The 12,988-nt window shown below is 50.4% G+C and overlaps 1 protein-coding gene across 1 annotated transcript in view; it reads right to left on the bottom strand.

The window, feature by feature from the left end:
* The window catches only part of LOC128879823 (T-box transcription factor TBX20-like), a 39,192-nt gene extending 33,284 nt beyond the window's left edge, over nucleotides 1–5,908 (bottom strand). Inside the window, exon 1 of the mRNA XM_054129333.1 lies at nucleotides 4,614–5,908. Within this exon, the coding sequence (XP_053985308.1) occupies nucleotides 4,614–4,797 (184 nt within the window). The 5' untranslated portion in view covers nucleotides 4,798–5,908. The remainder of the gene's footprint in view (nucleotides 1–4,613) is intronic.
* Nucleotides 5,909–12,988: the final 7,080 nt, after the last annotated feature.

The raw sequence follows: 12,988 nt of genomic DNA, 5'->3' as shown, positions 1-12,988 counted from the left end.
AAACACGGACGCGACGACGACCTGCTATATAGCCAAGGTGTGCCGTGCATGTGCATTAATAACGTTGTATAACGACACGCGACGCGTCGCGTCGGTACGCCCTGTTGTTGCCTTCCTGTCGCGGCGATGAGTCGCGAATATTTGCAAAGTGTCGGAATCCGAGCGAGATTAAAGCGTTGTAACGATATGCACATTTCGGTGACAGTTTCTTGCGAAACACGGAAACTACGCGCACGAAGACTGACAATCGTGATGTACGAACCCCGGTAGAATAGAAGCTTTATCGTTTCGAGGACGTATAATCGTTGATCGTATTATTAGAGACACCGAGAGAATATAAAGACACCTTTTGTTTTATTGTATGGAAACGATGCCAATGAAAAGTCTCGAAATAACTGCTTTGTCGTCGGGGCCTCTAATGATTTTACCAATCACCGCATTTATAAATAACGTTCGGATAAAGTGGCGCGAGTTCGTATTCCTTCTATTTACGCGAGACGCGATTGAATTCGACTATCAAATTCAAGATGGCAATATCGGAGAACAGCGGACGACGATGACCGCCATTCTCTGACTGCCATTCGAATAATAGATCGATACACTCGTAGGTAGTACGTAAATTTAGCTACAATGGTACGAAATCTGCCCTTACTTCGAAACCTAAAAGAAATCTTTCGCAAAGGATCCGAGACCGAGTGTTGCTCGAACAAGATATCCGAGGCCATCTGTTAGTTGTCGAGTCAATGAACTCTCGCTATATCGATCGTTGTACGACATGTATGTACGTACTCGAGCAAAGAACCATCGACTCGCAAATTAAAAGGCAAGACGTGTCTGAAAGTATCGATATCGAGACACGTGCTTTCTAACCCCTTCTACGTTTCTCTCGAACCATTACTTATTTCTTCTTCTCCTTTCTTCTTTTCGAGCATGTGTAAATACCATTTTTCGAAGCAATATATTCACCGCGTAAATGGCACGCTTAAGTTGTTATAATCTGATACAAAACGAGCCAATCTATTCAGACAGTAGCGCATAATTAATTCCAGTTAGCGCCTACTAGGCTTCCACGCGCCTACTTAAGAGCTAAACGAGATAACTGCCTTTTTATGGCGGGATTTGGCATAGTAATGAATTCCGAAAAAAAGAAAAATATTCGGGTGTATCTATCTGAAAACTAATAGTTTCCGAGATATTCAGCTCCGTTAACACGAAACTCGAGGCTAATCTTTAAACTATGCGCGTCGCGTTATCTCGAACGTCGAATACTAATGCTATTATAGTAGTTTCGACTATCGCAATATTCAAAGGAGCAGTTGAGCAACTTACGACTCGAGGCCATTCAAGGTTCCTCAAGGTCATATTTAACCCTTTGCACTCGAGAGGTGACTCTCAGTCACCATTAGGTTTCACGCAGAAAATCTCTCGAGTCACTGGTAGATACTAGAAAAAAGGCCTCGAGAAAGGGTTAATATCCTCGATCAGATGCCTCGATCGAAACCACGACGAAGACAAGAAAATATCGAAAGACGATACGTAGCGATGGAAAACAATCGAGATACGTTCTGGAATGTTTTGTCATTGTTTAAGAATTCGCTGCTCGGCGTTCTTTTGGCAGCACACCAGAATCTTTGCTCTTCTGTTTAACCGAGCGCCGTCGACAGCCATCGACGAACAATCAGTCGCCCTATGGAGATGAGTCGTTCCGAGTAAAGTCGTAGAGATCCGCGTTCGATGTATTCATATAACCATCCTGAAATCCTCTGACAATCGCAAAGTGCCTAACTGGGTTTCGACGTCAGTTGGCGGTACGTGGCCAACAAAACGCTTGGAACGCGCAAAAGGAGCTGCTCGAGGACGACCGACGCACCGGAAGCTTTCCGGGCAACAGAAGGAGTTAAAGCTCTCGGTCTGCCACCAAGAGGTGGTCCCATGTTCCATGATCTTAAGGCAAGAAGAAATATGACCGAGCTACTGACGTCAGCTTCCTTTTGCCACGACCGACAGCCGACCACCCAGAATCCTGTCACCACCCAGCCATTCGAAGGACGTTGCTCAAAAGGATCGACGGAACGAGCCGAATAACGATCGCGTTACACCAGATGACTTGCCGCGCTTCTTTTCTCGATCGTTGCCCGACGCTAAACCGGGAAATGCGAGATTATACCCACCCCAGACGATGCTGGAAGACGCATCCGACGACCTTCGATACGGAATTCTCTCTCTCTCTCTCTCTCGCTCTCTTTCTCTCGATATGGCAAAACTTGTTCCTGGGAACGATTAAGAATCGCTAAATTGCCACCAGGAGGTGTAACGGTGTCGTTAAGTACGTTAATGTGATTACTGAAAGCGCAGAACGGACGTGTAAATCGAAGACAAAAACAGGAGCAATTTACGTTCCCCTGTTGGGAAAGCTGTCCGTCAGTAGGAGGTGCCTTTCGTCCACGTATTGACATTAATACGAGAAGCGACGTTTTCTATTTGCTCGGAGATGCAATTACTATGAAAGCGAACCTTGTCTTCCTCTCAACGATACCCCAAGGTTTATGCAGATCCTATCACGGAGTCTAGACGGCCCGTTTGGCTCTTCGCTGTCGCAGAAACCTCGGAGTTAGACAAAAGAAAAGACTTCATTCGTTCTATCGGCTAGTAAATGTGTATCTCAAGAGTGATCCTTGTTTGATTGAAATTTTACACGGTTTCTCACGATAAAACACATGTTTCACGTTTCGCTAAAAACGGAGCAAGGATTTATTTGCGAGGGAATTCAGCAGTCGTTGCCTTTGGTTAGCCAGGATCTGTCCAATATATATTCTACGTTCCATTTTCTGCTGAAACCTTTGCACCGTCATCATCATCTAAAACAGGCACACGTCATGCCTGCCATCGGACAAGACAAAGGTGTTCCGCGAGTTTTTCTTCCATGCCCATTACAGTTCCAATTGGATATTAATCTACGTTGAGATGAACACTTTTTCCTGCGTCTGATAATTATATACTAATAAATTATCGAGTAATTAAAAACAGTTGGTGCAGATAATAGCGTTACTTTCGAGGAACGAAACGCTCTTTGCGCCGAGCATTCCGCTCGCTACAGACAAAGGAGTATTTTCCTAACGTACTCGGTGTCCTTAAACAAAGTGGCCCTCTGAATTCCCAAGCCCTGATTCACCTCGATGCTAAATCTCCGACGACTCGAATCGCGGAACACGCTCAAAGATAACCTCGATCGTTAATTTCGGTGCGAACAGGTAAAATTTACGCGGCGATCCGTTGGCAACAATTAGTCGCTTTATTTTCTGCTCGGCTGGTGCTCCCGTTTCGGACGCTAATTATCATCTGACCCCCCGCCAAGTGTCTTTTTCGACCCGGCAGTCGGCGATTCTATTTTCGCGCCTCTGATAGATCGGCGCTTTTGTAATTAAACTGACACCGGCCGGTCAACGCCTGATCTAATGGACTTCGGAGGCTATCTCGGCCCGGCTAAATTCGCGACGTTCGCGGACGATAGTTTTATCGTCGAATCGGGAGCGATTAACGAAGGAAAAGCCTGTCGGCACGTGGCATTGTTTCAAGCACGTGCTCGTTGCTCTTCAGGCCGAGAAGATCGGAACGATACAGCGGGAGCTGTTAACCTGCGAATTTAAGAGATGGACGACTGTAACAATGTTCTCGAGATCTCTCCACCTATCCCACGAAACGCTCGTTGATTTCAGGGCACATCCTCCGCGTTTGACGCGTTAAAATGCACTCGGAGCCGTGCACCGTCGGGCAGAGAACGGTTACCCTCGCTCGCACGGTGCACCGCAAATCAACGGCATTCTATTCGGAGAGTAGACGAGTAAATCTTGTATAATACTTTATCTCGATGTTTATTCACTTGTACATCCGTTCGTGTGAATTTTACTCGTTCAACGCGAAACTTAACTCGATCGAATAACTCGTCAATCGTAACTCGTGTTTATCTTTCGAACATTTATGTTTCGACAAGAATTTTGTCCACCTCCGCGGTTCACGAAGGATCCTCGAAATGGACGATTTCCGAGAATGCTATCCTACCGAGAAATAGCGTTCGAATAGCTCTCAGGGGCATCCTGCTCGTGCCAGACCGACGGGAGAGAACCCTGTCGCAGATAAATCTGATAATCTCCATCCAAAGCCGAATGACCCGAATTAACCGATCCTCATCGTATCGGCCACTTTTACGTTCCAATTAGTCCTTTCGATCGAACGATTCGCCAACGAGGGTGAGTCGAACTCGATTCCATAGGGGATGAAGTCATCCCGTTGGGTGTGAGATCAAGAACGTCACGGGCTAATATCTCTGTCGCTACAAGGGACTGGGATCTCGATCGTTATCGCACCTTTTCTTATTCTTCGTGTGGGTTAACCAGCGCGGAAGGGTAACCCTCGGAAATCTACCAAACAGGTGGTAGAACAGAACGAATTATACTCCAAAACGTTTTCAAGTAAAATCCCTCCCGTTTCACCCCCGATCGGCGTCACGAGGGCCCGATACAACGTATCGCTATCGTTTGATATGGCGTAGCCATTTCTCCTGTTCGATTTCACATTCTAGGAGGTAAAGAATTAAAAAAAAAAAAAAAACTCACGGTGATCGAGAGCAGAGTTGGCGACGAATTCTCTGGCAGTTGGACATTCCAAGTTGGTATTAGCAGTAGCAGCAGTGTTGCCAATGCCCTGCAGGTGGTAATGCCCGAAGGACGGACCCCTGGGCGCCATGATGGCCGCGATGCTGAAGTCTGTCGCTTTACCCCTTTCCCCCTTCGTAGGCATCCCTTCTCGCGCGACGACACTTTGATTTCAATGTTTCCGGCTTGTTTCTCCGGCGTTCGCCCGACCTCTTCTGTCCGACGTTCAACGTCTTGCTCCGTTTCCGAACGTTTATCACTTCGTTCCGAGAGTACGCGATATCACCACCGTCACTCGCGACCGGACGCGATACGATCCCCTTTCGCGGTCAGTCTTACGTCGACGAGTCGACGACAAGCGGCGGGCACCTCCGATTCCCATCGACTTTCCTCCGTGATCGTTGGGACCGCGCGACGAGTACAACTTCGAATCGGGATTTAGAAGACCTTTTTGCGATGCGGTACGAGTAATAAAAACTGTATTATTCGGCGACCCGCGACCACACGTCGCCACGAATAATCGAACGATCGTCGCGTAAAGGAGTCTCGATCGGCGAGACGTTGGTGCGGACAGGACGCTGCTCGAAAACGCTACGGCTAGGATCGGCGCGGCGCAGAACGAAAGCGTCTGCGCTGCTCGACTTCCCGGACTCCACTGGGCCGCTACTCCTCCTCCCACGCGAACCGCTCGCCCCACCAAGCTAACGCAGCAACGGCGCTCCGACCTGGCCGTTCACAACGTCCCGATAACGAGACGACACCAAACCGAACCGAGGAGTCCGACAAAGAGGAACAGTGCGCGCGCCCCTGCTGGGCGTTACCTCTTCCAGCCCCCTCGACCGTCGAGGCGGTCGTCCCGGCTCGCGAGGGAACGAGGCACCGCGTCACGTGACGGCTCCTATCCCAGACCTAACCCAGACCTAACCCGCGGAACCGGGATACGTAGGAAACCGCGACAAAGGGCGGGGGCGATTCCATCCTGGCCACGCCTCCTGGTTATCCACCGACACGACCACCGCCGATACCTTCGACCATCGCCGCTACCACCACCACCACCACCACCACCACCTCGTACTCCCAGCACCGATAGCGTAGGTATCTCGAAGCGGCGTGGCCGCGCAACGACGAAAGAGAGATCGATCGACCCCTCGCGCACCGGATGCCCGGCGTTCTCGTACGTATCTACGTCTGTACCACGACTGTATGCACAGTGGCGTAGGACCACGCTCGAAGACATCTCGAATATGCCATCTGGGGACGTTTCCTGTCGGGCCGTTCGCTTGGAACATGGCTGGAATTTTTGATCCGGTTGATTATCGACAGCTTAACGTGTGATTTTTTTGGTGGCGGATACTCGAATCGCACCAAACACACGTTTTGGAGTAACACGGAATGATACACGCAAGGACTCGTCGCGTTGGTGACTCGACTAGTCTAGAACGAGTACGAGTCTAGAATAAATCCGTGAAACGTGATCGATAGCTACCCTTATCTATCGGGACGATAATGAACGAGACGCAACTATTCAAAGGAACACAGAAATAGAGGAGTACAAACTGATCGACAGATGCTTACTTCCGCCACAGCAACGACCTAGACGTATAGACGTTACAAATGGAAGATACGTTTTAGTCGCGGAAGGTTCCTTCGTCGACTGGCGATTACGCCAATGGCGTTGGCCCAGGCGTCGCGATATACGTATCCACACCGACTGCTAATAGAGGCGTATTCCGTGTTTGGTCGACTTTCCAGGTGGAAGCTCGCGTCGCGTTCGCTCGCGTTGAGAATTTATTTAAGCTCGACCTATGCGAGTTCACCGGCACGCGATCCGCTAAAAGCTCGTGGAAAGAATCGAGCGAACGCCCCTGGCGTTTACGTTGAATCGTCGAAGGTGGTCTTCCGTCATAGACGTCGTCGCCTCGCCAGTGGTCATTTGGCGTCTTTTCTCGCCGAGGATTTTCTCTCTCGATTTCATCTTTATCGGAAAAATATGGTCTTGCTCGCTTTTTTTTTTTTACACCTCATCGAACATCGAGCAAACCAACGAGCGGTGCTCGAACGTAAAGGAAAAGGAAACGAAGACCGTTGGGAAGGTATCCAGCATATCTCGATCGATCAAACGTCGAACGATCCAAACTGTCGCTTGTAGTAAAATCACCAGTACACCGCGGTTACGATTGCGGAGAGTGCGGTTTCACCGCATTGGTCGGATCTTGGAGTGCACCGAGGGGAGATTTACGGCGTGTGTTTAGGCACTTAGCCGGTCTACCTTGCCCCTCTTTATTATACTAATTTCTCGGGCACGTCAAAATACCTATCGTGTACCGGCCTCCTGAATTCTATTCGACACGCTGGGTGCCCCCGTAGTCGAGCGCATAAAGGATCCCCATCCCGTATAAAATATGGAGACCCCCATCCTCCCTCCAACCTCTCCTTCTTCTTCAGGTAGCTGAAAAGACGACGGCGCGCCTCGAGAGGAGTCTTTCCGAACCGCAGGAACGAACGAGCTTGTCCCCGGACCCCCCGTTCGCTTTGGCATTCGAATGTTTTTAAGGCGGTTGCGGATGCTCCGAGGTGTCACCGTCGCCTTTCAAATTCGTCACCCGTGGTGAAACTCGCCATTTAGCTCGCTACAACTGTATCCACTTAACTGGGTTTCACGCGGTACGCGCTACCAATCGGCTCCAGTCGTTGCTCCGAGTCTATACCTGCGGTTAGGAATTGGGCAACCACCGCGCTTTTCAGCTCGCACCGATCCGTCAGTGTTGGCCACGATTGCGATTGGGGCGGAGTGCCAGTTACGAACAAGGCTCGCGATGATGCTCGGATATTAAAGCCTAGAAGCAAACGTCATTCCAGGATTCGTGTTTAAATTTTGCTGCGCGACGTCGATTAAAAGCGCAAGATTCGAGGATCGATCGGCGCTGCCCGTCGAATTTGGCGCTCCTGGGTGCTCCTGGGTATTTCCAGGACTGTTGTTGCGTTACCATCAGCAAAATTACTCGCACGGTACGATGGCTCGCGGCTTCGTTACAGACTGTCGCTCGCAGCATTCGCGATGCAAATTCGTTCACCGACGGACGTTCGATAATTGGCTCCGATCTGTCATTGGATAATTCCTAGCCGCGCGCCCGGCAACGCTCGCCGGCTCGAAAAGTCGATTTCGAAAAGATTAGCCGTCGAACGACTGGACCGAATTTCTGCTAAACGTTCGACTATTGGTTCGGCTCGTAGGGTGGGTGGTCGAATCGCTCCAAAGCAAAGTAATTCCAAAAGCGGACTTTTATCTCTGCTGTACTTTTAACTGTACTTGTACTTACTGTAATACACATGGGTGAAAAAGGGTCGTAGTTCATCGCAAAGGGATTCGTTCAAATGTCGCAACGCTTCTTCTAAGTAGACTTACTCTGGTAAGTAGACACCGAAATCTGAAAAAGGGTACTTGGATTTTTCGAAACCTCGAAAGTGAGAATACCGCTTAGGCTACCAGCGGAACACACCCACGAGGGCGCGCATGTTTCTCACCGACATGGGTTATTCATGGAGTATATAGTTCTCCGTTCTGCCTCGTACGCGTGTTCTAACGCCACGCATACACATACACGCGTGCACGTCTACTCTTGGCCTCTCTGTCTGTTCCCTGGGTTTCTTTCGGCTCTCTCCACCTCTTCTTTTTCCCTCGTCTTGCTACTTTCGAGCCCACGCATTGTAATCCCGTTGATGCGCGCTGCTGAGGAAAGAGGAAAAAAAGAAAAGAGAGGATGAAAAAGAACGCGGAGGAGGAATGTGTCGCGCCCGGCATGTGGCCGCATTATGTACGCTTTGCGTGAGCGCTCGCGATCGGAACTTGTGAAGCGCGCTCTCGCGAGCGAGAAATCCTTCCTATACACGCCTAGAGGGTTTTCGGCGATTCGTATCTGCTTTAATTTGAATAATCGTCGCTCGTTGCGTCGGTCCGTTCGCTTTCGGCTGGCAACGTTATCTCGTGGCTTTATCCTTCGCGGCAGATGCTCGCCAGAGTGCTCCGGTTCGTCGTCGCGACGCCTCTTTCTCCGGGAAAACGGTTGCGAAAACAGCGAAAAACTAGAGCCTGTCGGCTACTCGAGTGGAGCGGTGCAGATCTGTATTTTTTCTAGTAATCCGAGAGGAATAGTTACGTTCTTGGTGTTTCATTGCTCGTATTTTTGCATGGTTTCGAGAAGGTCCTCGGAGATTCCTCTCCTATCAGCTTGTCGCTGAAGGTTCCCCACAGGGTTTCGTCTCGAGTTCAGAAAAGTCGGTTTACGTTTTCCACGCCGAGAGATTCCAGGGAACGAAAGCTGGCGCCGCGACGCTCTCGACGGTCGAGCCGAACCCCTCGACCGGCACTCGAGTAGCTGGAAGCCGATGTCCTTTCGGTAAGATGCGCCCTTCTTCCATTTCGCTCGGCCGTGTTTACTACTCGTCTGGTCTTCCCTCGACATCGTCTCCTCGTTATCGCTGCCACTGAACGGCAATTTCGTTGTTATTATTAGGAACACCCAAAGGGAGGAGGGATAGAAACCGTGTGTTTACCCTCTCCAGAAGCCACTCGAGAAGCCGAGAAGCTCGTGCCATGAGAGACTTTTGGTTTACAGTCCGCCCACGTCGGTGCTCGACTCTGCGCGCAAGTCCCGCCAACCGCGGACGAATATATCTCCTCTTTCGGCTTCGTTATCGATGTCGGTCCAGGCTTAGAGACGACGAGAGAAAAAAACAATTTACAAACAATTCGCCCTTTTGAGGGTTAGGCCCGCCGACGTCTCCAAACTCCTTGGCACTCGGGGACACTCGAGTACACTGGAGACACGGCGCAATAAATCTTTGGTACACTGGACGGAGTTTCCGCAGGTGTTCGAATCGGTAAATATTCCAATTAATTCTCCGCATAGTATTCATACGATTTGGTTATACTTTACGCGAAGCAGTTCACGTCGTTAATACGATCCGTGGCATACCCCGAGGCCGGTGCACTCGTCGAAGAATCAGCCTCGCCACCGAATTCGAGCGTACGGCGTGGGTGGCCCGCCACCTCTACGGTCTACCTTCGTCCGCCAACGGTAACCACTACCGGCTGGCGATGCAGCTCGCGCAGGCCACTCTTCTCTTCGGATGATGAATGACTTTCGTGTACCTTCTCCGTAGCACCGTGCCATGCACGTCGCGGCTCTACCGTCTCTCCGCACCCATTCTCGTTCGTCCAGCCCCGTATTCCCTTTCCTCCGTCGCTCTTTCCCCTCTTCCTTTTTCCATGCTTCCAAATGTCCTCCTTCGCGGTTGACGTTGACCGGTGCTCCTATCACGGTGGCATCGATTTCTAGGTGCTACCCAACTTTTACGTGGTATATTCTTCGTATTACCTACCTGTTGCAACTCAAATTTCCGCGTCATCTATCGCTACCTATTTCGCAAATTTCGTTTCTTCTCTTTTATCACCTCGTTACCAGCTCGTTTGCCGAGTCTGAGAACGTTGCAACGTTTGTCTAATAAAGCTAGAACACCGATTGGATAAAAAAAAAAAAAAAGAAACGCGGTGCATCCTGCGGGAAGGCAGCCAGACCGTCCCGAGGGAGAGATCGCGGGTTTACACAGCCAGTTGACATCGAAATCCAGTGACGTATCTAATTGGGAGCAGTTTAACGGCGAGGGCGGATCGGGTAGGATAAGCCGTAAGCCGACGAGGCCGCTGCACGAGATCACCCTAGGCTTATAACCGCCGGGGAATCTTCTCTTCGGACCTCTCTTTTCTAACTACCCTCGGCGCGGTGGTTATATCCACCGTGAGCGTTCCGGGTCCACGATACCGCGCGCAACCCTCGTGTCGAAGGACCAACCGGTCCCCGCGTGCCCCCAGATGCTACCCTCGCAGCTATCTACCGGAGAATCCGGCGTAAATAATGCCGATTATCCCCCCGGCAATTGTTTTATCGACCGAGCTGTCCCGCTCGAAGAGAGCAATCTCGAAAGAGGGTGACTCTGTTCCGCGCCTCACCTCCAACCTTTCCCCGGGATCCCATTCCACTGACCTTTACACAGATTTACGAGTCGCTTCGCGGAGGGTGAAGATTCGCAAAGTAAATTTCTCCCGTCTTCTACTTCCTCTCGAGCGCGAGGAATCCGCGATGGAAAAACGTCGGAACGCGTACGAAACAACGGTGACCGTATTCATTTTTGTCGATGTTCGGCTTTCGTAGGTTCGGTCGCTGTTCGATCTTGCCTCTCGACGACGTTCGCCGCCGCGAAGAGTCGACGCTCCTTCCATCTCGTAATGGAATCGATAAAAAAGTATCGCGTCGTAACTCATCTCCCTCGTTCGAAGGGAGGCTGCGCGATGGTTTCTTTGCCACAGATCCGGGAGTAACGAGCGCGTTTATAATTTTCGGAGGGCACTCTTTAATAGTTCCAGTTCGATCGGTCCCGCCAGCCCCGCTTAATGGAACTCCCAGCCGTTCGCTTTTTGCTCCTCCCTCTCGCTAATTATGAAATTACCCCAGAAACAGCTACTCTCTCTTCTGCCGCCAGCCTCTCGAAGCAATATTTGAGCGCGAATTATGCCGGTACTCTCTTCATCCTCCTCATTATCCCCTCCTCCCTCCCACGCTCCCTCCTTTCTTCGGTTCTGATTCGCCTTCCTCGTGCTCCCCCGACACCGTACAAACTTTATTCGGTTAATTGGTCCGTCTATTCCAACTTCCTAACATTCGCGACATTCCGCGGATTTATTTCGAGCGCGATCCCTCGACTCGATTAATATTCCGAGACTCGGTGGCGTGTTACGCTACAGGCGAACATGTTCCGGGGCTCCGTTCAAGCACCCTCGAAATCGATGTTTTCATCGAGGATCGATCGGCGCACTTCATGTTTGCTTTTAATTGATCGACACGCTAAGTAAATTGGGTCACTGGAAACGAGCAGAAAAAAGCTCGGAACGATTCGCTGGTTCCTTCCAGCGTGCCACTCGATTCTTTTCTACCTTTTCGTCCCCTCCGGCCATTCCTTCGTTCCTTCGCGCTCTTAATGGCTAAATAAGTCTTCCCAATTAAAAAACTAATTTCGATTAGGGTCCCCGAGCGGCTATTCGATATCGTGTAAGTACAGCCCGCGGGACGCTCGCGACGGAGGGCTGAATAAGAAGGGAAAAACCTCTGCGATTCACCCCCTCTTCCATCGTTCTTTATGCCGTTGTTCCTCTGCCGAAGAAATCGGCCCATTTCCACCACTTTTCGCGAGCAAGTTATTCATCGTCATACACGAACGTACCACTGTCTATTGCGGTGGAGCGTTCTAAAGGATCATCGTGTCCCAATGAACCATACGAAGCGTGTGTGAATCGCTACGTGGAGCCGATAATGTGCGAGTGCGATTACGTTGTTTTGGATGAGCCATCGATCGGCAACGTCGAAAACCTACGGCCGACGGGGAGGACAAAACACCACGCAATCACAATCCAACACGCGTTGGGATCGCGAGAACCGAGACGAGTTTGTGTGTTTCGTTACTTATCCCTTCGTTCTTTCTTTCTGTACGCAGTTTCTAAGCAAAATTAGACTTCTAGCTCTCTTTCCTCCACAGGACGGACCATCATAGCTCGATCGCCGGAGGAATTTGCGAACCCTAAGCGTTTACCACCGCGAGGGCACGCACGCCCGTAAACAGTCCTTCCTGAAATACGGTCTACGCGAGGGTTTATCGAGCAAAAAATCCGCAGAATTTTCCCGGATTCCCCGGAGGCCCTCCCGACCGAATCGCTCTAAAGATACATATTTATTTATGCGCGTATTAGTATTTATGTAGGTGCGTACCTACGGGTCCGTGGCACCCCGCGGCTCTTAGGCGTGGATGCTTCAACCGGTATTTGTTATTCTAATGTCGCATTATATATTTGTTTGGGGGGCGTGGGCGGGCAACCCGAAGTGTGAAACACGTTGTAACCGCGTAGCCGGTCCTCCTGGAATTCCATCCTCGCCAGTTCCGGCCTGACAACGTCGTCGCCCGCCTTCCAACCGTCGAAAGCTTTTCACCGATCTACGTGCCTGTGGACGGTCAATTATTTCGCGAGATTTGTATCGAATCGCACGAGAAGCTCCGATTATTGCAACCTTGTTTGTTACGTGACGTCGACGAGGAAAGGGACTGTTCGCTGAGCAACAAGTAGGGGTTGGGCTAGGAGCGAGGATACGTATACCTGTATTACCTGGATTCTAAACATTTTCTAGACCAATTTTGTCCGCACTGCAGACGGGTTACGCTATAACTACACGTAGAAAGTATTGGGTTGGCCAGAATGTTCGTGCCAATCTTTAAGAAAAATTCAAAGC

Source organism: Hylaeus volcanicus, chromosome 7, assembly GCF_026283585.1.
Source record: "Hylaeus volcanicus isolate JK05 chromosome 7, UHH_iyHylVolc1.0_haploid, whole genome shotgun sequence".
NCBI classification, from domain to species: Eukaryota; Metazoa; Arthropoda; class Insecta; order Hymenoptera; family Colletidae; genus Hylaeus; species Hylaeus volcanicus.
Note: the sequence above shows the minus strand (reverse complement) of the source record. Positions and strands in the feature narration are given on the sequence as shown.